At 44.0% G+C, this 27,454-nt stretch overlaps 1 protein-coding gene across 1 annotated transcript in view; it reads left to right on the top strand.

The window, feature by feature from the left end:
* Positions 1-27,454, top strand: part of LOC115479202 (alpha-1,4-N-acetylglucosaminyltransferase-like) — a 137,705-nt gene that overhangs the window by 90,461 nt on the left and 19,790 nt on the right. The window contains exon 2 of the mRNA XM_030217021.1: positions 8,504-8,915. Within this exon, the coding sequence (XP_030072881.1) occupies positions 8,523-8,915 (393 nt within the window). The 5' untranslated portion in view covers positions 8,504-8,522. The remainder of the gene's footprint in view (positions 1-8,503; positions 8,916-27,454) is intronic.

Below are 27,454 nucleotides of genomic sequence, written 5' to 3'. Positions count from 1 at the left end.
TTTTCACTCAACAAACCACGAGAAGGAAACTCAAAAGCATTAGAACGGAACAGCTGACAGTAAGGAAGCCTGCAATGCAAGGGCAAACAGTACAAATAAATTCATTCATGCAGTTATACCTGTAGTAAAAGAAGAAAACTATTTAGGATAAATAAGGAAAGAAAAAAGTTTTGCAGCTTGGCAACAAATCTAAATACAATAGTGAGTATTGCTATTCTATCATTGAAGTCTCAAAGAGAAATGATCACACAGATATGGGGAGGGAACCGCCCAAGCGAGAAAAGGGGAAGTGAAAAAAAAAAATATGACGCAGTAAGAAAAACCTTGTAGCAACAGAGAAAGTGTTCTCAGGAAGTATCAAAAAAAAAGGACTACGCAGGAGAAATAGAGATAAGATTTAGTATCGAGAACTCCTCTATTAAGGGAAAAGAAGCAAACTTTTAAAACTTTATAACCACATTGTGGAACACGATAAGATCTACCAGGCTGTTCCTTGCAGCATAAAAAAAAAATCTGTCTCTGAGTTTTAACGAGTTTTACCGAAACCGGGCAACAGATTAGATTGCCAAATATAGCATCTTAATTCTGAAAGTCTCAGAAACAGTTTTAGAAAGAGACTAGAAAGCAAAAATAAAACAGCAGTTTATAAATTCAGCCAAAAATTATGCTAGTAAGGGCAACAATCAATTGGAAGATAAAACAACAGAATTTTAGTCAAGAGCTATAAGTAACCCCCACTTTGACAAAAATTCTGGTGGCATGTTTAAATCTAACGCTGGGTCACCAATGTTGTAAATTGAGGGGTTCAGAGACCCCCAAGAAGGCTGGAGTGACCTTAAATCTGACTCCATCTCTAAATAGCACTAGTAATGGGGTAATCAAGGAGTTGTGAAGTTCTAAAAGGAATTGCCACTAAGAGAGAAAAGATACCAGCCTTATGACAAACTGGATTTAGGCTACAGGTTATACAATGCAGCGAAAGATAGCCTGATACAGCAAAAGCATTTATACTTACAGCCTTTCATCATTAAGTGAAGCCCACAAATCATCATTTGGAATGAGGAGTTTATTTGCCAAGGTATGAGTCAAATCAGTGATTGACAACAGGCACGTACAATCAATTAATTATAGGAATATAATAATCCAGCTGCAAACAGGTGTTAATTAGTTCCTAATCTTTTATAATTTCTTTTACCAATTAAAGGTTTTACAAGGGAAAGCAATTAGGTAATTTGTCAATTCTGCTGGTCACATTGGTTTCCCTTGGAGAGAGAGAGTGCCAACCCTTCTCTCTAGCTTAAACCAGGAAATACCCTGATTTTTATAGGTGCCCTCAGGATATGGATAATATGACAGTAGATAAACCTGATTGGATCTATGCTAATGTCATGGTTGTCACTGATTGGCTTATGCTAATGAGTAGCTTCTATCTTACTAACATGGTTTTGTCTTTAGCTCGCTTGACCACAAATCTTAAGCAAGACCCTGCATCCAGCTACACCTTTCCTTTCTCACACCATGGCTGACCACAATCCTGCTCACAGGAAAGTCTCATTTCTCAACTTGTTTTTCTAACTTACATTAGAGAAAATTCCACTTTGCAACAGATACGGCTTCCATTTTGTGCTGAAATCCTCCATTTTGTTTACATATCTATTGACCTAACTTTTCCTAATTTAGCTTATTTAGGCCTCAATCCGGGCTACAAACTAGGCCATACTTTTCCAGTAAGCTCCCAGTTATGTCAGTCATCAGATTTCTGACTCAGCCAAGGTCTGTAATGGTCTGAGCTCTATGACTGGGCCCTCCACCATTCCAGTGGGGGGGGGGTCTCTGGCTGTACCATAATTATACACAGGTCTACTAGAAACCTGCATGGAATAAAGTTCTTAAGATTGAAGTTGCTGGTGGACATTTATTTCTTGACTGTACCGGGAGCTGGTGGCTGGAGGAGATTGTTCTGTCCTTGGCTGCAACTAGAGGTACCTGGTTACAATAGAAGCAGGTAACAAACTATTATTTCATATGGAACTGTGGGCATAAGGGAGAGAGGGAGGGTACTGCAGGAAGCTTTGCAACAGAAGTGTATTATGGTGTTTCAGTAGGTGGTTGTCTCCCCAGCTTGTTCTCATTTTTTTCCCTGAGGAAGGGGGAGCTGTTTTGGACAGTAAGAAAGCAAGCTTGTGTTGTGATTAAAGCCCTATTATGGACAGAAGTCAAGTGGATTTTTTCTTTTTCTTTAAGACTTTGGTTTGTTTGCCAAGGCATTAAAAGGGGGTGATATTTCCTGGAGGAGTAGCCTAGTGGTTAGTGCAGCGGACTTTGATCCTGGGGAACTGGATTTGATTCCCACTGCAGCTCCTTGTGACTGTGGGCAAGTCACTTAACCCTCCATTGCCCCAGGTACAAAATAAGTACTTGTATATATGTAAACCGCTTTGAATGTAGTTGCAAAATACCACAGAAAGGCAGTATATCAAGTCTCATTTCCCTTTCCCTTTCTTCCTGAGTGTGTATATACAAATCCAGTTGGAACATAGACGGTATAGGCGAGTTCCTACTGGACAGTTCCCACGTACCAATTCCACCCCCCCCCCCCCCCCCCCCCCCCGAGACAATTCCTACCAAGGACTTTTCCTCTCTGGTCATTTCCCAGCCTTCCTAGCCTTTTTTTTTTTTACCGACTGTAGCTTCTTTCTTGTTTCGGGTCCCATAAGTCCTGGTGTTTTTTTTTTTTATGGATCTGGAACAAGGAGGTTAGAGCAGCATACAGATGTATACAGAGGACATTTAATAATGGAATAACCTTTCACTACGCCCCTACTCAGGAAATCTAGACTGCCCCAACTTGATATTTCGTCCTTGAGATTGTAAGCTCCTTTGAGCAGGGAGCGTCCTTTGTTAATTTGTACAGTGCTGCGTAACCCTAGTAGCACTCTAGAAATGTTAAGTAGTAGAGTAGTAATTGTTATAAATCATAATCAATATGTCATTTTGAGGGACTGAATTAAGTTGAAATCTAGTTTGGTGGGGCGGTGGGGGCGGTCCGCCCCGGGTGCACGCTGCTGGAGGGGTGCAAAGAGCAGCCGCGCGCCTGTTGGCTCCGCTGGTTCCCTGCTCCCTCTGCCCCTGAAAAGGTTATTTCCTGTTCTGGGGCAGAGGGAGCAGGGAGCCAGCAGAGCCGAGAGCCGTGTGGCAGCTCCCAGCAGCTAAGAATGCATCCGGGGGGGGGGGGGGGTTGATGTGCCGGGGGGTGTCATTGCGCCAGGGGGGGTGTCGTGCGGCACCCGGGGGGGGGGGCGCATCGGCGATCCGCCCCAGGTGGCAGTCGACCTAAAAGTGTCACTGGTTTGGTGGTATAGGGGCATTGCCCTCCCCCCCCCCCCCCATGAACTGCAGTTTGTATTTATCTATTTGTTTATTTAGTTACTTATTTATGATATTTAGATCGCGGATTAAACATGAATTAGGTTGAAACCAGTGGCGTACCTAGGGTATTTGACACTCAGAGCTGAGCATTTTTTAACACCTCCTCCCCCCTCCAAAATCCAGTACTATGCATATTGAGAATACAAAACACAACAAGTTTCACTCAGGACCTACAGAGCAATTCTACCATAGCTTAAGCAGTAACTTCTACGAGCCACACAAGGGTGTACCTAGGAAAAGGCAGAATCTTAAACATTGCAGTGAGCGGTAGAACATTAATACAGTGCAATCCGCTTAAGTGCAGGGGTCTGGGACCAAAGAAATACATGCAGTTAACCGGAGCATGCACTTAACCGTTGTGACCCAAAGAAGCTTGACATCTGATAAACACATATACAGTACTGTTTATTATATGTACAGTATACAGTCTCCGTTAACTGACGTTAGGCTTACTTGAAGTAATCAGTCATAGTACACTCTTGTGTCTGTGAGTTCCATAGACTACGTCTGCCAGACGGTAAAAACTGTCATAGCACTGACATCCAGTGCCTCCAGATAGGCCCACACGGTGTTGAGACTCTCCAGCGCTCTTGCAAAAGTGACAGGTTGTTGAATTTCGTCAGCATGTGCCTCGCTGCTCATTTCATCAGCTGTTTCATCATCAGCCGTTGCCTGCGTGTAGGCATCTGGACATCAGTGTATGATGTAATTTGTTTGTTGTGTATTGAAGGTTCCACTGTAAGATATTAAGTTTATTGACTACACACTGATGATTGTAAGCTACTTAGAACTTGTCAGTGAAGTGGGCTATAAATGCCAAATTAAATTAAATTAACTGGCTTTAATTAGAATTTATGCGCATAAATTTCTAAGCGTATTCTATAAAGTGATGAGCGTAAATTCTAAGATGCAGATCTGAAAAGGAGTGGCCATGGGAGGGGCATGGGCGGGTCATGGGTATTCCTAGCATTTACATGCCGTATTATAGAATATTCCTGTTCCACGCATAACTTAGATGTCAGCATTTATAGCAGGTTTTAGTTGGTGTAAATGGCTACGACTATAGTCACAGGAAATGGGTGCTGTGTGTGTTCTATAAACTACACCTAATTTTAGGTGTATTCTATAAACTGTGCCTAACTTTAGACATCGTTTATAGAATACGCCTAGGTGTATTTTTTTGGTGCTGATTTTTTAGGCGTCATAAATAGAATCTAGCCCTATATGTATAAAGTTATAAGCATTTTTAGTGGAACAAAGTGTCTAAATACCAGTAGTGAAAATTCAGAGTTAACATGTATTAACTCTTTCAAATGTATGTTTATTTAGGCATCATCACATAGCCATATAAGAATGGAGTGCCATTTATAGTATAAATAATAGATTTACACATGTAATTCAGCATGCATATATAAGTAGCCATTTTAAGAAAAGTCACCACTACATGTATATTCCACAGAATACAGAGATTTCAAAGAGGCATGCTCTGGGAATGAATTGGGTGGTCTTTCAAAGTGAATTTATATTCCAAATTTTAGCATGGAAATGCATCTATAGCCAAGAAAAATCCCTTTAGATGTTTACACCACATTCAAGTCACATATAGCTGTTAGCTAACTTCTTATTTGGACCTGGATTCCAGATGAGAGCTAAATAAAGAAATTGTGCTTAACTTTCAGGTATTCAAAATCACCTTGAAATGCCAAAATGTTTGAGTTTCAGAACACTGCCCCTCAGTTCTCTGCAGATGTCCAGTTTTACAAAATCTGCAGTTACATGTATATGTAGCAAAATTCAGATATTTGATGGTGGATTGCAAAATAACTTGTGTTATCAGTAGTCCAGCAATCTAGTCTCAATCACGTTTGTGTAGGTTTTTTAATGGAGGAAAAAGACTTCAGAAGCTCAACCAGCTGACTTCGCCTGGTTGATACCAAATTATCCTAAGTTCAAGGAACCTCCTTGTATTTAAAAGGATATATGGATAAGCTCTTCATTAGTCTTAAAAAAACCTCCCATGTAGCAAAATGTAAGTAGTGCCCAAATTATAACATTTTTTGCACGTTTTATAAAATAGCTTCTTCTGATTTGCTGCTCTGTTTGCATTTTAGGAAAGGTTCTGTATTCACTGAGCCTTTTCTAAAATACAAGGATTTGTTTTTAATATACAAACGAAAACATCCAATTTACAACTTAGACTTGGTCTACAAAAGTCTCCTCATAACTTATTTGTCTAGCAGTATTTTTCCCACCTTCATTCCTTAACATAACACTTTCCTTTTCAGACACATAGCTTTGACTATTTAGCAATCTGTGGCCAAAATTATGGAGGTCATTTTTACCATCCTTGCAGGGCATTTCCATGTGTAAATAGCTACATAGATGTGTAAATTGCAATTTCTGGATGCTCCTATTTACATAAGTAGATGCAAGGCATGCAAAAACTTAAAGGGAGTGTGTTTTAGGTGTGGTTAGTGAAAGTAAAAAATGATACATGTATTTCCCATTTTACAATGAGAATACATGTATAATTCAAAATATTTCCCCATGAGCTTGTGCACCTTCTCCAAGGCATGCGCCTATATATAAAGTTTTAATTGTGTCCAGGGTTTGAAATGACTGATTATAGAGGTAGTTGTGCTTTGTTCTCTCCTCCCTCCATCCCCAATACTTTTATGCAAAATTTTAGCATTTGGGGCTTTGCTCCCTAATTGGCTGTACTTATAAGTATCTGAAATATGGCTCATATATATATAGTTGCCAATACTTCTACATGGATATAGTGAATATCTCACTTCTATATGTGGAGGCAGATTTTAGATAGGATGTGGAGAGGGAAAGTCATACATCTGAGCCAGGATATGTGGAATTCTCACATTATTTTACAAAATGCTCACCCCTGATAGTCCACCAATGGTCCCCCTGCAACAGTAAGCATCTCCCCAACCATAGCACCCCTCAGTAGTAAACCCCTCATTGCTGACTCACACACTTGACACCCTCACCATGTTAGTAACATAGTAACATAGTAGATGACGGCAGAAAAAGACCTGCATCTAGTCTGCCCACGATAAACTCATATGTGTATACCTTACCTTGATTTGTACCTGTCTTTTTCAGGGCACAGACCATATAAGTCTGTCCAGCAGTATTTCCCGCCTCCCAACCACCAGTCCCGCCTCCCATCACCGGCTCCGGCACAGACCCCGTATAAGTCTGCCCTCCCCTATCCTAGCCTCTCAACCACCAACCCCTCTTCCCCCCGCCACCCAATTTCAGCTAAGCTTCTGTGGATCCATTCCTTCTGCACAGGATTCCTTTATGCCTATCCCACGCCTGTTTGAATTCCGTTACCGTTTTCATCTCCACCACCTCCCGCGGGAGGGCATTCCAAGCGTTCACCACCCTCTCTGTGAAGAAATACTTCCTGACATCTTTCCTGAGTCTGCCCCCCTTCAATCTCATTTCATGTCCTCTCGTTCTACTGCCTTCCCATCTCCGGAAAAGATTTGTTTGCGGATTAATACCTTTCAAATATTTGAACGTCTGTATCATATCACCCCTGTTCCTCCTTTCCTCCAGAGTATACATGTTCAGGTCAGCAAGTCTCTCTTCATACGTCTTGGAACGCAACTCAAATATTTGAACATCTGTATCATATCACCCCTGTTCCTCCTTTCCTCCAGAGTATACATGTTCAGGTCAGCAAGTCTCTCTTCATACGTCTTGGAACGCAACTCCCATTCCCCTCAAGGAATACCTCCTCAAGGCTGGTCGCTCCAGTTCTACCCCATGAGTAGGATTATGTCCACCAAGTAGTCCCCTCACCCCAACCCCCCCCCCCCCCCCCCACATACATACAGTCCATACCTCCTTAGGAAAGCCCCTCCCTGATCCTGGCCTTACTGGGGGTCCATAGAGCTCCCACCTTGATGCTCTTCCAGGTTGAAAATGCCTGTCAAGACCTCTAGTGGTAATTCCTTGATGTTACCACTAGAGTTCAGGCTTCCATATATCTGTAAAATGCTTAGATCCCAGGAACCCCCTGGTGAGGACAGAGTTGGCATTGGGGGGTGGGGTGGAGGAAGAGGAGAAACCTGCCAAGAGGCTTGGGCATTTGGCCCACAGAAAGGTGGTTGCTTCTGGAGAGGGAATGACATGGTGAACACATGCCCGCAGAGGGACAGAGGGGGCATGCCTTGAAGAGAGAACCCTTGGGAGAGGATCTACCAGCAGGAGGGTGTCAGGTGTGTGAGCCAGCAGGAAGGTTGCTATTGGGGTGTGCTATGGGTGGGGTTGGTGCTTGTAGTCGTGGGCTGTCAAGTGTTGAGTCTAGGGGTGGCTAGAGATTGCCACAAAGAACGTTACTGGTGTAGGAGGGTGGTGCCGCTGCAGGGGAGGGGCATGGGAACTGAATGGCAGAGGGGTTGATTGTAGGGACCATGGACAGTGGGAGGAGGGTGCTTGGGAGACCAGATTAAGAAATTTATGGTTGCTCTTACAGCAAGCACTTAGATGTGCCTTGGAGCAGGTATAATTTCCAACATCTTGGTTTCTCAACACAGGTGTGGCTTCCTTATGTGAAATAGTACATAAATCATATACGTAAAAATGCCTATAAAAAATAAACATCAACAAAACAAATAATATAAAATAATATCCCCAAAATAGGAGCCAACTTGGCCTACTCACTTAAACAACCTGTTATAAAATTACCCTTCACATGTATAACCACTACAAATTTTGAAAAAAGTCATTATGGAGTTAGTGTCTGTGCTAGCTGGATAAGTCAATATTAGCCTGTGTATATTTTTCTAACCCAACAACATCAGTTTACTTCTAACTAGATTGTCTCCAGTAGCACCAATGAATGTATTTCTCCAGGAGCATTAAACAACTTTATACCATATAGTACTGTTCACAGCTTTATGACATCTGTGCTGCATAGTACAACATTTCAAGGATATTCAAACTTCCTTAGTTTAGTGCTATTTTATTCTTCATTTGGACTTTAATGTGTATTGAAGAGTTTGCTTCATTGTTTGCATTGATGTTTCTCTTTTCCTCTCTCCAGGCTAAGAAGGCGCCCAACAATGAGAACAAAATTCCGATACATGTTTTTTATTTTGCTGAATGTTGTCCTGGCCTGTATTACAGTAATATTCATTCTCAAAAGCACACCACAGTTATTGGTGGGGCTTCCCCCAGAACATTTCCCTTCTAATGTTGGCATTTTCCTTGCTGAAACTACAAAGACTTTGGAGCCCTCATTCCTCACTCTTTGTGCTGTGGAGTCAGCAGCACGCATGTACCCGGACAGACCTGTTTTCTTCTACATGAATGGACTGAGTAAGCATATGATACTTGGTGAGAACTCAAAGCACAGGGCTCTTCCTATGTTATCAAAAATTCCCAATGTCCATCTCCAGCCACTGGACTTTGAAGAAATGCTGAAAGATCTTCCTCTCAACTACTGGTACCAAAAGGCATGTCTTCTTGACTTTTTCTTCATTTCCGTCAGTCTTCAGTGACCATTCTCCTCCTCTCCCAATTAACTTTCAGCTTTCAGGCTCATAGGCCACAATCTTCTTTTATTTCTTTAACTAGTAAAACAGACCCGTTTCTGACACAAATGAAATGGGCGCTAGCAAGGTTTTCCTCAGAGTGTGTATGTTTGAGAGAGTATGTGTGAGATTGACTGTGTGAGAGAGAGAGAAAGTGAATATGCGAGTGTGTGTGTATGACAGAGAGAGAGTGAGACTGCTGGGTGTGAGTGTGTCTCCTTTGTCCCCCCTCCAGCCACCCAGCGATTCTCCTGTCTCCCCTGCTCCCCCTCCAGCCACCCAGCGATTCTACTTTTTCCCTTGCCCCCCTCCAGTCACCCACCGATGCTCTTCTCTCCCCTGCCCCCACTCCAGCCACCCACTGAGTCTCCTCTGTCCCCTGCCCCCTCCAGCCACCCAGCGAGTCTCCTCTGTTCCCTGCCCTCCCTCCAGCCACCCAGCGATTCTCCTGTGTCTCCTGCCCCCCCTCCAGCCACCCAGCGATTCTCTTCTCTCCCCTGCCCCCCTCCAGCCACCCAGATTCTCCTTTCCTCTGCCCCCCTCCAGCCACCCAGCAATTCTCCTGTGTCCCCTGCCCCCCTCCAGCCACCAAGCAATTCTCCTCTCTCCCCTGCCGCCCTCCAGCAACCCAGCGATTGTCCTCCCCTGCCCCCCCACCAGCCACTCCTCCACTTTAATCAGCATATATTAAATTCCCCCATGTGCTGCAGAAAAGCACCAAGCACATCCTATAAAATAAAACGCACCTCCAACGTTCTGAAGTCGAGAAAGTGAAGCTAAAAGTTCCGGAACATTGCAAGAATGCTTCAAGGCTTGAAGGCTTCACTTTCTCAGCTTCAGAACGTTGGAGGTGTGTTTTATTATATAGGATAAATACATATATAAAATGAGGTTTACTGTTTAGTTTATATACCACTAATATAAGGATATTAGTTTACTTTGAGATATATTTTCAAAGCACTTAGACTTTTAAAGTTACGTGGAGAGGCATTTTCGATATGATGTCTAAGCTCGACTTTGGACATTTTGCAAAAAAACATCCAAAATCTGAATAGCAAAAATGGTCATTTTCAAAAAAGAAAAATCTCTATCTTTTGTTTTTGAAAATAGAATGTTTTGTGATTTGGACGTTTTATTTTGTGGTCCAAGTGCAAAACGCACAAAATCAAGTCATTGGGATGTAGAAGGAGCTAGCATTTTTAGTACACTGGTTCCCCTGACATAACAGGAAAGCAATAGGGCACAATAGGGGACACTGAAGTGGACTTCATAAAATACTCCCAGGTATACATCTGACCATTGCTCCCTTACCTTGTCTGCTGAGCCCCCCAATACCCACTACCCCCAACTGTACACCACTACCATAGCCCTTACAGGTGAAGGGGGCACCTATATGTGGGTACAATGGGTTTCTGGTGAGTTTTGGAGGGCTCTCAGTTTCCTCCACAAGTGTAACAGGTGGGGGGAGGTAGAAGCCTGGGTCCACCTGTCTGTAGTGCACTGCACCCACCACTAGACTACTCCAGGGACGTCCATACTGTTCTAATAGACCTGAGTATAACATCTGAGGCTGGCAAGTAATATTTTTGGAGGGTGATAGGAGGTTAGTGACCACTGGGGGGATAAGGGGAGGTCATCCTTGATCTCCTCCAGTGGTCATCTGGTTATATAGGGCACCTTTTTGTGCCTTATTCGTTATAAAAACAGGTCTAGTTCAAAATGTCTTAGTTTTAGTCCTGGACAGTTTTGTTTTCTTCCATTATGGCTGAAAAACGTCTAAGTCTCAGGAACGCCGAAGTCCCTCCCTGAACACACCCCCTGATATGCCCCCTTGAGATTTGGATGCACTTCTGACGGACTTCAAAGAAAAACATCTAAAAATAGGTTTTGAAAATACAGATTTGGACATTTTTCTGTTTTGAAAATGAGCCCAATAATAAACCTATGGAACTTTGTAAATCTAAGTGCTTTGAAAATAAGCCCCTTTATCTCTCTTCCTTTACAAAACTTGTTTATCACCTTAATCTAGGCTTTTATTTTTATCTCCACTTCAAAACTGGGAAACAAGTTATACTTTATGCAGACAGACTCTATATAGATCTGGCCCTACAGAAATTGTTAGTGTTACCAGGGCTGTGGAGTCAGTACAAAAATCCTTCGACTCCGACTCTGACTCCTCAGTTTATGGTACCTCCGACTCTGACTCCGACTCCTCAGTTTTTAATATGTATTTTTTTTGCATGTTGACTGAAAGAGTGCAGCATGCAAGGCTGCATGTTAATGTTTGGGTTTAAAATCTATGTCATTGTGACTTTTTATTTTATTTATTAAAGAAACTATAAATATTCATTAATCCTAAAGTTTAAACAAAAAAACACACATAAAAAACAAGGTTATGTTTATTGTTTTTTTATCAAGTATAAAGTCATCTTAGCATTAGCAAGTATAAAAATCTGGAACAACCACATCCTTTGGAAATTCTAGAACGACATCCTTTGGAAATTAGAACAAAATCAAAGTTAACCTACATAAACCAAAAACATTTGGAAAACCTAAAACAACTTATATATTATTTAAACTTGGCATATATAGCTGTAGAATAGCTGTTAAACATAATCCAAAATTAACTAATATATTGTTCTTAGAAACAGAATTGCTTCTGCCAGATCCTCCTTCATAGAAGCCCTTAAATCTGATTTGATTATTTTCAGTGCTGAAAGTCTTGCAACACTGACTTGGGTGGGTGGCATTGCTGTTACGGTTCTAGCTGCATCACTGACAATCTCTGGATAAACAATGATGGCTTCTTCTATAGTCAGTTTTGATGAGCGGTCAAACTTTTCCACTTCTTTTAAGCCTTTAAAAAACTCTTGCATGAATTTCTTTATATGGACATTTACAGGTTGCTTTTCCATGCTTAACCGACATCGCTTTGCTTTTGAAGCTTCCATTTTGTCCAAATAGGCTTGAAAATTCTCTTCTTCATTTGAAGAGGATGAACCTGAGTTACCATTACCACCAGTATTTATAGCTTTAGCTTCATCCAGTGGTTTATGAGTTTCAGGTAGCAACCCTTTCATGCGAACTGCTATGTCATAGAGTGCCTGTTTTCCTGTAGCAATTTGGTCACTGCTCAACAAAATTCGGCTCATTGGATTAACATAAATAGCAGCTAAGAGAATTTGATTATCCAGCAACAGCTCCTCTCTTTTCCTCATTGAAGATACAATGCCATCAGCAATTAACCCCCCCCCCCCCCCACTTTTGTTAAGGATATATATCAAGCCCTTCCATTCCAAAAAGAATTTACCTGGTGTTAAATCTTCATATTGCAGCTTCTTGGTAACAGCAAAAGGGTAAGAAAGTAGCCTTTCTAATTCTGTAACTTGAGCCCACTGGTTTTCTTTTAATGAAACATTTACATTGTCCTGTTCTTCAAGAAAGTCTTTTAGTTCAAGCAAACGCTTTATCATCAAGTAAGTGCTTCCCCAGCGCGTTGCTTGATCCAAAATGGCTCCTTTTCCAGCACGTCTCTTCAGAATAGCATCTGTTTTAGGGATCCTGGCTGCAACAGCTACTTGCCTCAACTTGCTAATTAGTGTAGCTGCATGACAATCCTTCAATCCATCTCTTATTGTTAGTTGCAGAGTATGAACAGCACAACGCATATGTTGAATGGTAATAAGCTTAGATGCTTCTTCAGCAATATCATCCAAACTTTCACAGCTTTCTTGAATTGCAGAACTGTCATCTTCTGATATTTGTATGCTGCTTTCTTCATCAACTTCCTTCATTTTTTCAATTGTGCTTAACATATTTGAAGCATTATCAGTTACAATACATAGAATGTGTTCCTTTTTAATTTCAAAATCTTCTAAAACACCTTCCACTAACTTCTGCAGATACTCACTGGTATGATGTGCCTGAGTGTCCTTTACTCCTAATGTCCGGGTTATTGTTTTTTTTGTTTTCATCAGCAAATCTAACATTAATTGCAAAATAATTGACTCTGTGACGTGTGCATGCATCCATTTTAATAAAGACAAAACGTCCCTTCAGACTTTTTCTTAGTTCTTCCTTCTTACATTTGGCCTCTTCAAGTATAAGTTTCCTTATACTTTCTTGTTCCAGAGAAACTCCAAGCTTTTTAGCCATTTCTCCATTTAAGCCTAAAAGGGCTGGTTGTGGAAAAAAAAGATAGTGGTATACTATTCTTTACTGCCATTTCAATGATGTGGTTTTTGAAATTTTCTGGTGTCATAGTTATAGTAACTTTGTCAGCTGTAAAAAATCTTGATAGTTGTGTCTGGCCTCCAGTAGATTTCTGATCTTTTATTGACCCTGAAGTAGATGGAATGTTTTCATTGCTATCTTTCTCATTCACAGCTTCTAACACTTTAGGATGGAAACGCTGCAAGTGTCTTTTTAAATTTGATGCTCTTGTAGGTGCATTTTTTTCATAACCACTGAAACTGCTAATTTTTGCATCACATGCTTTTTTACCATCATCATCTTCTATAATACATTGACATACATAATGTTTCCCATCTGTTGATATTGTAAAGTGTTCATAAACAGCAGACTTTGCCATGTTTCCTGACATTCTTTTTGCCATTGTGAATGGTGTGCCACTTCCACTAAAATATAAAGCTCTTCTTGCAGAGAGAGAGGAAATTGGGTGGAGTCTCTCTGCTGCCTTATCTGTGTGTGCTGAATGATCTTCTCTTGGAGCTTAAGTTCACTGTGGGATCAGAGAGGAGGTGCTCTACAGCAGGTCAGTAAATGCAAAGGGAGACTGAGCAGAGGGAAGCTCTCCAGCAAAATAGTTCAGCTGGACTTCACACTAGTGAAACAACTAGGTACTAAGCTTTATTCACAGCAGAGAAGTACTTTATTCAAATGTATGAGGAGTCGGAGTCGGTACATTTTGCCGACTCCAACTCCGACTCAATGTACCCAAAATTGCTGCTGACTCCGACTCCACAGCCCTGGTTACCACCCCTCTTGGCTGGACTGTAGTGATGTGCTCCCAGATACCTGATGTTTGTAGTCGTGGCGAATATCCAGGGAACACACACTCACAGCCGAGGGAGTGGAACAAATAAACTAACCTCGTCCTTTACTCTCAAAGAATAAAGGAGGAAAAGAAGCTAAATTTAGGATTTGTTCCTGAACTGGAAGAACCACACCTTCAGATTTGCAAATTATCTTTTTCTTTATTGAATACAAATGCAAACAAATTTTCATTCAAATAAACTCAGATTCACAATTAGTGTGTGGCTTAATAGAACTGCAATAACATATTCAACATTCAAATGTAGAACTACATGTACACCCTTAACTTTTTCTGTTTCTTTCAACAAAATCACCTAAAAAGGCAGAAAAGAACCTTTTCAGATAAATATTTAAATTGTCTTCTATCAAAATCAGATATTTGTTGTTATTCTTTCCTTGCTATTGATGTCAGAATTTGAGTCTTTGTGGGTATTATGGATGTTTGTGCAAGGATCTCACTTGAACCCAGAACACTTAGGCAAGTCAGGAAAACATGGATTTTTAAATATTTGATGTTGTTCTGTTCTTGAGTTTTCCCTTACAACGTTGTAGACCAAAAAAAAACTAAATGTCTTTCAACACCCTCTGCAAATGTCACTTAGCTGTGGTTGAATTTATTTAGATGAGGTCTTTCTTGCGTTGGAGCTCATCCGGAACCCTTCAGAGGATAATTCACCGAGCTCTTCTCCCTAAACCTCACTTATAAAGAAAATAACTGGGTGCAAAACCTTAAAACTCCCTGCTTGTTCAGGAACTGACTCCACTCTGGTGACAATTAATCAGTTCTCAATACTGTGGCCACACTCTCTAATTGAAATAAAATAAGTTAAAGGTTTTCTCACTACAAAACCTATTTCTCACTATTGATTCCCTATTCTAAAATGATCCAGCAGGCTTCAGCACTGCATTCAGAACCATCACACAGTAACACATTCCATATTCAAATAGTAATACAACATTTCATCTCACAGACTTCACATAAAAACATAATATTTCCCTGCATAGCTATCAGATCTATCTGAAAATACAGCACACCTTTCCCCACAGACACAGCCTAATAGCTTCTTTCTTCAAATCACAGATTCACCGTCAATCTCCCCTCTGTCCCACTTTAAAACTCTTTCACACTATTTCCTGACATCCTTATAGGCTTTCTCATTTAGTACAATTCCCAACACAAAGCACAGTCTCCCTCACTCTTACCACAGGGTAGGCACCCATGTGTCCTCTTAGTACCTTAGCATACAGACTCTCATTCCACAAATTGTAACTCTTTTTATCTTTTGGAACCCAGTTCTATCTCTGAAACACCCTTCACACTCACCTCAGCTCATTTTCAATATCAAAGTACCCTTTTTCAATGTCACATTTTTCACTTTAAACTCATAAAATATACTTTTATTTCTTACATTTCACACACTCAGCATATGTTTCTTTCCCAGTCATTCCCTGCTCTAGTCTTCAGTTCACTCAGTAGTCTCCCTGGCAACTCACCCCCCCCCCCCCTAGTGGAACATCTGACATCACTAACCAATCAGCTTGTCAGCAAAAGACTGTTTTTTTTTCCTTTTATCTGTTTAGAATCTTGGCTGTCCCTTCCCCCCATAAAAGTTACTGCAAAACTTCCTATATAGAGCATTTTAAAGTCAAATTTTAACCTGAAACAGCAAGGAACATTTTAAAGTACAATCCCCACTTAATCATGGGTTATTTCTTGAAAAATAAAACCATATTTAAGAAACATCTCACACTTTCTTCACCTAACTCCATCTGGGAAGAAAGCATAAGAAAAATAGAGGTTTAAAACCAGTGACTGTCTGCCTTTCCTGTACAACCACATTTGCAAGGAGCAACTAAGTGAGAAGTACCCTCCTATTGTTCTTCAAGCACCTTTCCCCATCTCCAGAGCAATATCCCCCTCCCCTCTGCATCCAGCCAGAGCCAGTAATTCGAGCCCTAAAGTTTCTCAGGACAAGAAGGGTGAGAAGCAATTAGTTGCTAAGAGACAGATCAAAGCAATACCCTGACTTGAGCATCTCCACCCCCCCCCTCGGCAACTCTGTTCATTAATTGTAACTGAAATTGGATACAGTCCTGGTGTGAACAGCTCAAGAAAAAGATCTCCCTCTTTTAAGTCAGTGAACAGAGGGAAGCAAGTTTAAAGAAGCAAGCAGGCACAGCTTCACTCAGAGTGAACCCCCACATATCTAGCCCCCTCCTACACAAAAAAACTGATCTCTCATTTAACCAAAGAAAACAAACAAGCGCAGGATGATGGCAGACCTCAATGCTTCACAGACTACACCAGATGCGGCAGCCCTTGACCCAGACACACAAGGGCGGCCAGAGAGACAGGCAGATACAGCAGACCTCCTTCCTCCTCAGGCCCAACAGGAAGCCAAGAGCAAAAGAATCCGCAAGCTGACCCACAAATCTCTGGAAATTTACCAAGCGAAGCAGGAAAAGTACAGTATGAAGCTAAATCAGCTTTGGGAAGAGGTGAAGGAAGGCATACTAGGAGCCTCGAAGACGGCAGGAGGCGATGGTGCCCATCAGTCATCAATGGAGATCAGTTATGCACTCTACCAGAAAAAGACAGAAAAGTACTACCAGTTCTTAGTCGAAGCAAATACAGAGCAGAGCCTGAAGGAAAAGGAGCTCCAAGAATCCATAGACCAGAAGCGTAGAGCGGAAGTAACAAGAGCCATAAAGGAAACAGCGAATGCAAGCATAGATATACGAGACAACGCCTCCCTGTGCTCCCACTCTTCGAAGCACACATCCAAGAGCTCAAGATCCTCCAGGTCACATGCATTAACCTGCTCCAACCTGTCGGCAGCTAGCTCAGCGGCTCGTCAGGCACGGGTTGCAGCAGTGATGGCCAAGTCTCGCTGTCACCACCTTGAACAAGAGATCGCCCTAATGCTAGAACTGGCTGACCTAGAGGCGGAAGATACCCGCAGGAGGGCCGAGGCGACACGCGAGAGGGCCGCAATGGCGGCTGAGGTTGCAAGAAGAAGGGCCAAGCTGAATATTAGACTGGAGGCACTCCAGCAAGACAGGGAAATCATTAGGTTGGAAGCGAAAGCCAGTGCCTTCGGAGAAGCGGTAGAATTGAGTGACGCGGCGGAGCGACTCAGCCACCTTTCCGCTGAAGACCCTGCTCAAAGAACTAAAGCTTATGTGATAGCACACACCCCAGCATCTAGCAGAGCAGCGATACATTCAGAGCCAGAGGAGCCCTCCGATCCTGAAGAACCAAACTTACCCTCAGCACTGGGGATGCGAACCCAAGAAAGAAAGCCCGAGGTGCAACACATCACGGAAGCTGACTCTCAGCACACCGATGCACATGTATGTATAAGCTCTGATGCACCACCACCGCCTCCAGGGGCATCATTTCAACACCCCGTAGGCAATCAAGAAACAACAAGGCGGTCGCATCCCACGTATAGCCCTACAGAGGGCCAGACCAGTCCACCTGCAGCGGTCACCACTGCTCAACCCAAAACCTCAACAGGAGACAAGCTAGTAAGATATCTGGTGTGCAAGGATCTGGGGGGCTCGGGACTTACCCAGTTCGGCGGCCGCCCCGAACGTTACTGGGCATGGAAGTCAGACTTCAAGGACGCCATCGCGAACATGAGGCTCACTCCCAAGCAAGAGATGAACATGATGCTACACTGGCTGGGGAAGGAGACAGCCATACGCGTAGAAGAGTTGAAGCACTCCTATCTGAGCGACCCGTCTAAAGGGTTAGAAGAGGTGGGAAAGGCTCGAGGAGTACTAAGGGAGCCCGGAAGCCATAGAGAATTCATTGTTCAACAAGTTGGATAGATTCCCAATGATATCCATTAGAGACCACTACAAGTTGCAAGAACTGGGAAACCTCCTTCACAAGCTGGAAGCAGTCAAGGCCGAGGACAGATTTCCAAACCTCAGCCAGCTAGACACGCCTCGAGGCACCAAGAGCATCTTAGGGAAGTTACCATACGACATAAGGGAGAAGTGGTCAGTAGCCGGCACACGATACAAGGCAGAGAATCAAGGGAAGTATCCTCCCTTCAGTATCTTTACAAGTTTCATAAGGGACATAGCCAAAAGGAGAAACGACCCCGGTTCATAGTAGAACCATCTGAATCGGGCCCGTCCTGGGAAGGGAAACCGGACAGAACATACAGGAAACCCATTTCTGTGCATAAGACGAAAGTATCATCCTCAACGCCTGACCCTCCTCCCAATACGGAGAATGCAGAGGTCCCCAACGAGCAGTGCCCGATACACAAGGCGCCCCATCCGCTCAGAGAGTGTCGGTGGTTCTTGAGGGTGCCTTTGAAGGAGAGCATGGAGCTGCTTACGAGGTACAGATTCTGCTACAGGTGCTGTTCTTCCTCAGACCATCTCGCCAGAGACTGCAGAGCCCCTGTCCGGTGCGCGGAGTGCGGCAGTAACCGACATATCTGTGCTCTACACCCCAGCGGAGCAAAGCCTTGTATCAACCCCGAAACAGATCATGGCGGGGAGACGGAAGAAAGGGAGGCGACAACGCTCCAAGTCACGCCGAAGTGTACGAGGGTGTGTGGGAAGACCCGTGAAGGGAAGTCTTGCACCAAGATATGCCTAGCCAAGGTGTATCCCGAAGGGTGACCCGAGGAAGCAGTAAAAATGTACGCCATCATAGACGAACAGAGCAACCGGTCCCTTGCAAGATCAGAGTTTTTCGACCTGTTCAAGCTCCATCAAGCCTGTTCCTCTTATAGCATTAGGACATGTACAGGAATCATGCAAATGTCTGGAAGAGTGGCGAGCGGCTACGTGATAGAGGCAATAGATGGAAGCACCAAGTCACGGTTGCCCACGCTGATCGAATGTGACCAGATATCAAATGACAAGGATGAAATTCCAACACCAGAGGCGGCATGGGACCACCCCCATCTAAGACCCATAGCCAACCAGCTCAGGCCTGTGAATACAGACGCTGAAATCTTACTTTTGCTGGGCCAAGACGCACCAGAACTCTTGTGCATCCATGAATCATGCAGGGGCCCGCGTGATGCTCCCTATGCGCAACGTCTCGACTTGGGTTGGACAATTGTGGGCAACGTCTGCCTCGATCGAACAAAGCCAAACATCAAGGTGCTCGCAACCAATGGCCTAGAAGGCGGGCGCGCTTCCTTATTTGAACCACGCACCAAGCACCTGACCACCAAAGAGGCCCCCGCTCACAAGGAATGGAACAGTGACTCAACACTCTACCGAACCACCTCCACAGCAGATTTGAGTAAATACTTGGGAAGCTCGGTGTTCCACACCACTGAAGATGATGACAAACCGGCCTTCTCTATAGAAGATAAAGAGTTCCTGAACATCATGAAAAAAGAATTTAGGAAAGACGAGGCGAACAGCTGGGTGGCACCCCTCCCGTTTCGAAAGCCCAGGTCTCGGCTCCCGAACAACAGAAGTTATGCACTTTCTCGACTTGCTTCACTGCAGAAAACTATGAGAAGGAAACCAGAGATGAGAAAGCATTTCGTAACCTTCATGCAAGAACGCTCATCGCAGAGTCTGAGCCTTCACACAAGGCGAAGGAAAAAGAGATCCGAGCAAGAACGCTCACCGCAAAGTCTGAGCATTTACACAGGGTGTGGGCAAAAGAGAACGGAGCAGTCGCTCTCAAGCAGGATATCAGCTGAACTCCCTGGGTCTAAACCAGAGGGAGCTGGACAGCCACACTCCGCATCAGGCGTCGGAAAGGCGCAAGCCAACCAACCGGCAGTGACGTCAGCTGCTCGACTTGAAGCCACAGCAAGAGATAAACCAGCAGAGTATCTGACCAGCAAAGATCTGGGAAGCGCAGAGTTTACCCAGTCCAATGACCGCCCTGAGCACCACAGGATGGGGAAATCCGATTCCGAGGATGCCATAGCAGGTATAAAGCTTACTCCTAAGCAAGAGAAGTACACGATGCTGCATGGGCTGAGAAAGAAAACAGCCGCATGCGTAGAAGAATTGAATCCAGATCATCCCACCAAAGACGGCAAAGTACCTATCAAGGGTACAGAACATGGCAACGACCAGAGCGTCTATGCAGTACACCCAGATGATGCAGAACTGAACTCTAAACCCAAGTCGAATCATGGCGGGGAGACGGAGGAGGAAAAGGCACCAACATTCCAAGCCACTCCGAGATGCACGAAGGTGTGTGAAGGAAACCGCGAAGGGAGATGCCGCACCAAGACATGCTTGACCGAAGTGCACCTTGAAGGACGACGTGGCAAAGCAGCCAAAATGTATGTCGTCATAGATGAGCAGAGCAACAGGCCTCTCGCAAGATCAGAGCGCCATGACCTGTTCGACATCCACCAAAACTACGCCCCAGACAGCATCAAAACTTGTGCAAAGGCAGTACAGACTGCAAGGCAAGCAGCAAGCGGTGACGCGATAGAGGATATGAATGGCGACACCATGCCACGGTCACCCACAAGGGCTGAACGTGAACAGATACCAGATGACAAGGGTGAGATTCCCACGCTACAGGCTGCCCGGAATCACCCTTACCTGAGACCCACAACTGACCAGATTGCCTACTTGAATCCAGATGCTGAGATCTCGTTCTTGCCGGACAGAGATGTACCAGAATCCCTGGACATCCGTGAATCATGCAAGAGCCCATGCAGTGCTCCCTGTGCACACCCACCCAACTTGGGTTGGACAACAGTAGGCGATGCCTGCCTCAAGTGAACAAGAAAGTCAAATGTCAAGGTACTTCACACCAATGTCCTAGACAGCGGGCACTCTTCCTTGTTCGAGCCATGTACCAACCATCTAACCACCAAAGAAGCTCCCGCCCAGAAGAAACAGAGCATTGTCCCAACGCTCTACAAAACAGTCTCTCAAGCAGACCTAGGAGAACACCTGGGAAGCTCAGTGTTCCAGAACACCAAATGGAGACGAACCAGCCTTCTCCATAAAAGATAAAAAGTTCCTGAGCATGATGAACAAAGAGTTCAGTAAAGATGAGTCATTCTCTTCAGTAGACCATGCCAGAGACCTGAAAGATCTAGACTTGGGTGTGGACACACCTTTGTTTCAACGCCGCCTTGGCCTAAGCTGGGAATTCACCCTTTGGGTCTCCACCCAGCTGCAACAGCGCACCCAACGAAGCATCCTGTTTACAGTGAATGGCCCGTATGATCCACCACCAAGATTTCGCTTCCTGGACCACCCGAAGAAGCACAAGCACAGAGAGTCGCCATCCTCCCATGAAGACCAAAGACTCTCTCTCTCTTTTGTGTTGTCTAGAGTTGTTGTTGGCTGTCTCTCGTTTCAGCTCCTGTGTGATGAAGAAGATGACCCTACAGCCAGTGTCGCAACTGTGGTCGTGATCCCTCTCTGACTCACCCTTTGTCCCGAGGCTCCCGTTCCTGTCAAGTTTGTTCCAGCATCCTGAATCCTGTTCCCATCCAGCTTGTTCGAGTATTCTGAATCTGGTTCCAGCATCCCACCATCCTGAATCCTGTTCCTGCTAAGCCAAGTCTGTCCCAGCATCTGGTTCCAGCCAAGCCAAGCTTGTTAGTCCAGTCCTGCTTGGGAGGCCTGCATCCTGCTGCCATTCGATGACAATAAGCCAAGGACTCACGTTGTTCCAGAGTTCGCGACTTTTTGTTTAAAGCCTGGGGTCGTGACAGCTGACAGACAACCTGAATACAGACAATGGACTTTGCATGCTATTAGTTTGATAACGTGCGATAATAATAATAGTGGTATCTCCGATACCAGATGGGGAGTGTTCTGTCCCCTGACAGCCTGGTACTAGTTATAGTGTGACCCTTAAATGTGTTAATGCCTTCACTGCTATTCTTACTTCTAAAGATCTTGACTGCTGCAGTCTTCACTGCTAAGATATGTGTGTGAGCAATGCATTGTGTGTAATGTAGTTCACAGACAACGCAACCCCACTTGCCTGTCTGTATAAGATCTGTTACTACTGGTTGTGATGCTGCTTAGATCACTCCTCTGTCTCAGCCAAGCTTGGCTTCTTTGTTTACGTGCCAGCACTTCCTGGCCATTCTTACTATCTCTGTCTTGAGAGGTCAGCCAGGTATGACCTTTTCCTCCAATCAGGGGCTGCCTCCTAGAGCCGACCTTGCCACTCAAGGGCAGGCTTTGTCCCTATTGGCCTTTCTACTCTTTCCTTTCTAAATCTGTATGAGCTCCTGGCTCCGCCCCCTCTGCCCATGAGGAGGACAGTATTCCATCTTGCTCCAGGACAAAGCAATGATCCTGTTGTAGCTCTGGAAAAGCACTAGTCTTTTCACCCTGAAAATACCCTCCTAAAAGAGGGTACAGCACTCTCAAACACCTAACTCCGAGCTGCCTCTATCTGTGGAACTACTTTTCTTATCTCTGCAATGAGCTGATCCTGGTTAAACTTCTACCTTCTCTCCACTGATACAGCTCACAAACTACAGGGTTCCTTTGTGCTTATGAACATCTAACTGTGAGTAATCATCTATGGTATTCAATAAAGGAACTTCAGAAAAGAACAAGAGATTTAGGTATGTTGATGTGCTAGGGGTTTATACTTCAAGATATTGAGACTTATAGCTAAATAACTCTTAAGAAACAGCTATACAAGTCTCGAGAGACTTGACAACATGCTTCCTGTAACTTAATAGAACAGATGAAGATAAAAATAGGGTTGGGACTTTTGTAGGTCTGTTTCTCTTTCTATCCACAGGTACACAAAGCTCCTACAGTTGAAGTATGGCTAAAAACACATCATGTCCTTAAAACTGCTGCTCCCATTACATCTTCTGTCTCTATCCAAGGAGAAGGGCTGGTTTCAGGTGCAAGGTGTATGCACATTGAATCCCTCATGAAAGAAGTACAAGAACTAAGAGGAGGTAGCAAAACTAATAAGCAACTATGACCAGAAATGCATCTTGAGGCATCAGGGATCTCCAACAAAGGGGAAGGAATTGTTGTGTTGAAAGAGGACAGCTGGACACAGATCACAAGATCCTACAAAATCAACCCCCACACCCCAATTCCGTCTCCTTTTGAACTGAAGAACTGGAGATAAAAGAACTAATAATATCTCAAGACCAGAAGGAAAAAAAGCTAAAAAATCTCACAGTTGCTGGATCAGTGCCCACTAAGAAGCAAAAGATAGTGGTGGTTGGTGGTTCTCTTCTGAGGGCTATAGAAGCATCTATCTGCTGATCAGACCTGATATCCAGGGAGGTGTGCTGTCTGCCTGGTGCTAAGATTCGAGATGTAGCAGAAAGTTTGCTGAGACTAATCAAGACTACTGACAATTATCCTATGCTGTTCATCCATGTTGGCACAAATGATACTGCTAATTATCCCACTGAATGTATCAAAAGTGATTTCATGGCTCTGGGACAGGCAATGTTCTCATCAATCCTTCCTGTTGAGGGAAAAGGCCAAATGAAGGAAGCTCACATCTTGGAGCTGAATGCATGGCTGTGTGGATTGTGTCAACATGAGCACTTTGGTTTCCTAGATCATGGGATGATTTTCCAAGAGTTACTGAGCAGAGATGGTGTCCATCTATCAAAGGAGGGATAAAATGTGTTCTGTAACAACAGACTGGCTAACATAATAACGAGGGCTTTAAACTAAATTTACTGGGGATGGGTGAAAAAAGCTCCAAAATCATTAATAACCTTCAGGAATGTAAGACATCAAATACCTTTATAGAAAAGGAAAACAAAGGGTAATATCTGGAGAGCTTTGTGCACTAATGCCTGTAGTATAGGAAACAAATTTCTAGATCTAGAGGCTATAATGGTAGAAGCCGACTTGGATTTAGTGGCAGCAATAGAGATGTGGTTCACGGAGAACCATGACTGGGATATAGCTATATCTGACTATAATCTATTCAGGAGGGTCAGGGTAGGAAAAAAGGGTACAGGAGTGGCATTATATGCTAATATTAAGTGACAAAATTGCAGGACATGTGGGGTAAGAAAGAAACACTGTTGGTTAAACTGGTAAGAGGCAATGGAAAATGTATTTCCATTGGTGTGATACACAGGCCTCCTTCACAGTCAAAAGAAATGGACAGAGATTTAATTAAAGACATTCACAAGACATCTGCGAAAGGGGGAGTACTACTGATAGGTGATTTTAATATACTGAATGTTGATTGGGGCATCCCTGCAGCAGGGTCATCTAGAAGCAAGGGAATCTGAGATTCGCTACAGGAAGAACTGTTCCAGCAGTTGATAATGGAACCCACATGAGATGGATCTATTCTAGACCTGGTGCTTACAAATGGTAAGAACGTTTCTGATATTTAGTTGGTGATCATTTGGCATTTAGTGATCACTGAATGGTGTGGTTCAATATTAAGACACAGGAGGAGAGGGCTTATTCAAGATTGAAGGTTTTAGACTTCAAAAGAACTAACTTTGGCAAGATGGGGAAATGCCTCAATGAGGAGTTAGTTGGATGGGAACAGCTGAAGGAAGCAGAACAGCAGTGGTTAAAAATGAAAGGAGCTATTTTAAAGGTGACAGACCTTTATGTTAGAAAAGTATATAACAGTAAGAGGAAAAGAAGGCCATTCTGGTTCTCAAATATAGCAGCTGAAAAGGTAAGGGAAAAAAGGTTAGCCTTCATAAATTACAAGACATCGCAGAAAGAGGAAGACAGGCAAAAATATCTGAAAAAGCTAAGAAAAGATGAAAAAAGCTGTCAGGAAAGCAAAGATGCAAATGGAAGAAAATATATCCAATATGGTAAAATTTGGGGACAAGACATTTTCTAGATATGTAAGTGATAGGAGGAAGTACAAAAATGGCATTATGAGGCTTAAGGGTAAAGGGGAGGAATATGTAGAAACTGATAAGGATAAAGCTGAACTACTTAACAATTACTTCTGTTCTGTTTTCATGGATGAAGGCTGGGAGTAGGTCTGCAGAAAACAAATGCTAATGTGAAGGAATGTATGGTGGACCAGAACCGATTCTCAGAAGATTGTGTTTGTGAGGAGTTAGCTAAACTAAAAATAGACAAAACAAAGAGGCCTGATCAAATACATCTGAGGATACAAACTCAGAGACATTCTAGTGGCTCTATTGTCTAACCTTTTCAATACTTCTTTAGAGTCAGGAATAGTCCCGGAGTACTGGAGAAGGGAGGATGTGATCCCTCTGCAGAAGAGTGGAAGTAAGGAGGAGGTTGGGAATTACAGATCTGTTAGTTTGACCTTAGTGGTGAGTAGAATAATGGAAATGCTCCTAAAGCAGAGGATTGTAAAGTTTCTAGAATCAAATGGACTGCAGGATCCGAGGCAGCCTGGATCCTATCAGTGGAATGCCGCAGGGATCTGTCCTTGATCCGGCTCTTTTTTGTGGGTGGTATTACAGAAGTATTGTCTGGTAAGGTTTGTCTCATTGTGGATGATACCAAATTCTATAATAGGGTACACACCCCAGAGGGTATAGACAGCAGGAGGAGGGATCTAGCAAAGCTTGAAGAATGAAGATTTAATGATAAAAAATGCAGGGTGATGCACTTAGGCTGCATAAATCTAAAGGAACAGTATAATATAGAGGGTGAAGTATTTCTGTGTACAAAAGAAGACCGAGTCTTGGGGATGATTGTATCTGATTATCTTAAGGTAGTGAAACAGGTAGAAAAGGTGATGGTCAAAGCCAGAAGGATGCTCGGTTGCATAGGGAGAGGAATGGCCAGCAGGAAAAAAAGAGATGATAGTGCCCTTGTATATGTCTCTGGTGAGGCCCCATTTAGAATGTCGGTGCAATTCTGGAGACCACACCTTCAAAAAGGTATAAACAGGATGGAGTCAGTCCAGAGGGCGACTACAAAACTGGTCAGTGGTCTCTGTCATAAAGTGTATGGGGACAGACTTATAGACCTCAAGATGTATACGCTGGAAGAAAGGCGGGAGAGAAGTTATATGATAATGATGTTTAAGTATCTCAGTGGTATTAATGAACAGGAGGTGAGCCTTTTTCAAATGAAGGAAAACTCCAGAATGAGAGGGCATAAGATGAAGTTAAGAGGTTATAGGCTCAGGAGTAATCTAAGGAAATACTTTTTTACGGAAAGGGTGGTGGATGCATGGAATAGGTGGAGGCAAGGACTGTATCTGAATTCAAGAAAACATGGGACAGGCATGTGAGATCGCTTAGGGAGAGGAGGAGATAGTGAGTGCTGTGAATGGGCAGACTGGATGTGCCTTTATCAGCCTTTATCTGTGGCCACGTTTCTCTGTTTCTATAATCTCTGAGATTTTAGCAATTAAACTCAAAGGGAGGACAATTTTCAAAAGCCATTTCTGTGTGTAAAAAGTTTTTTTTGAAAATTGCCTCCCCCAAAAGCGCTTAAGGTACTTATTTTAGAAACACTATTCATCAATTACACAAATCTGTGGATATACATGTCTAAAAGTCTAAAACACACCACTCAAGGCTTCTCTTAAATACACAATCACTTAAACACCCAGACAGTGGTGTACCAAGGGGGGGGGGGCAGTCCGCCCCAGATGCACGCCGCTGGGGGGGTGCCGCGCGCCTGTCGGCTCCACTTGATCCGTGCTCCCTCTGCCCCAGAACAGGTTACTTCCTGTTCCGGGCAGGGGCGTATCTGGAATCCGGCGGTAGGGGGGGCCAGAGCCAGAGAGGGGGGGCACATTTTTGCCTGCCTCTCTCCCCCCCCCCCACCGCCGCCTCTCTCCACCCCCTCCCCGCCGTCAACCCTCCCCCGTTGCTTACTTTTGCTGGCATGGGGCCCCAACCCCCGCCAGCCGAGGTCCCGACCCGCAATCTCCATATTTCGTCCCACCCAGAAGCAGAGTCCATCAGCTCCGGACCCCAAACAGTTTGCCTCCGCCGATCGCGATTCCGACTCCATCCCTCTCTTCCTCCCTCCCTCGGCGCTGCAGTAATGTACCTAGGATCCCGGCAGCATTAGCATTGTATCCACGCTGCCTTCGCACTGGGGCAGTGCGAAGGCAGCGTGGATACAACGCTAATGCTGCCGGGATGGATCCCAGGTACATTACTGCAGTGCTGAGGGAGGGAGGAAGAGAGGGGTAGAGTCAAAATCGCGCGATTCTGGACCTCGCGGGCGGCGCCTTCGCACTGCCCCGGAAGCCTTCTCTTAAAGAGATGGCTTCCGGGGCAGTGCGAAGGCAGCGTGGATACTTAGCTAATGCTGCCGGCCCGGGATCCCAGGTAGAAGCGCCGGACGGAGGAAGAGAGGGGTGGACGGTCACGGACTCGGCGATCCTGGACCTCGTGGGCGGGTGGGGCGTTACTTGATCTGGGAGAAGTGGGGCACAGCAGAGGGAGGGATGGTGAACAGAGTGAGGGGGAAGGAGCAGGAGATGATTGGGAGGGGTGGTGAGC

The sequence above is a fragment of the Microcaecilia unicolor genome, chromosome 10 (assembly GCF_901765095.1).
Source record: "Microcaecilia unicolor chromosome 10, aMicUni1.1, whole genome shotgun sequence".
NCBI classification, from domain to species: Eukaryota; Metazoa; Chordata; class Amphibia; order Gymnophiona; family Siphonopidae; genus Microcaecilia; species Microcaecilia unicolor.
Note: the sequence above shows the minus strand (reverse complement) of the source record. Positions and strands in the feature narration are given on the sequence as shown.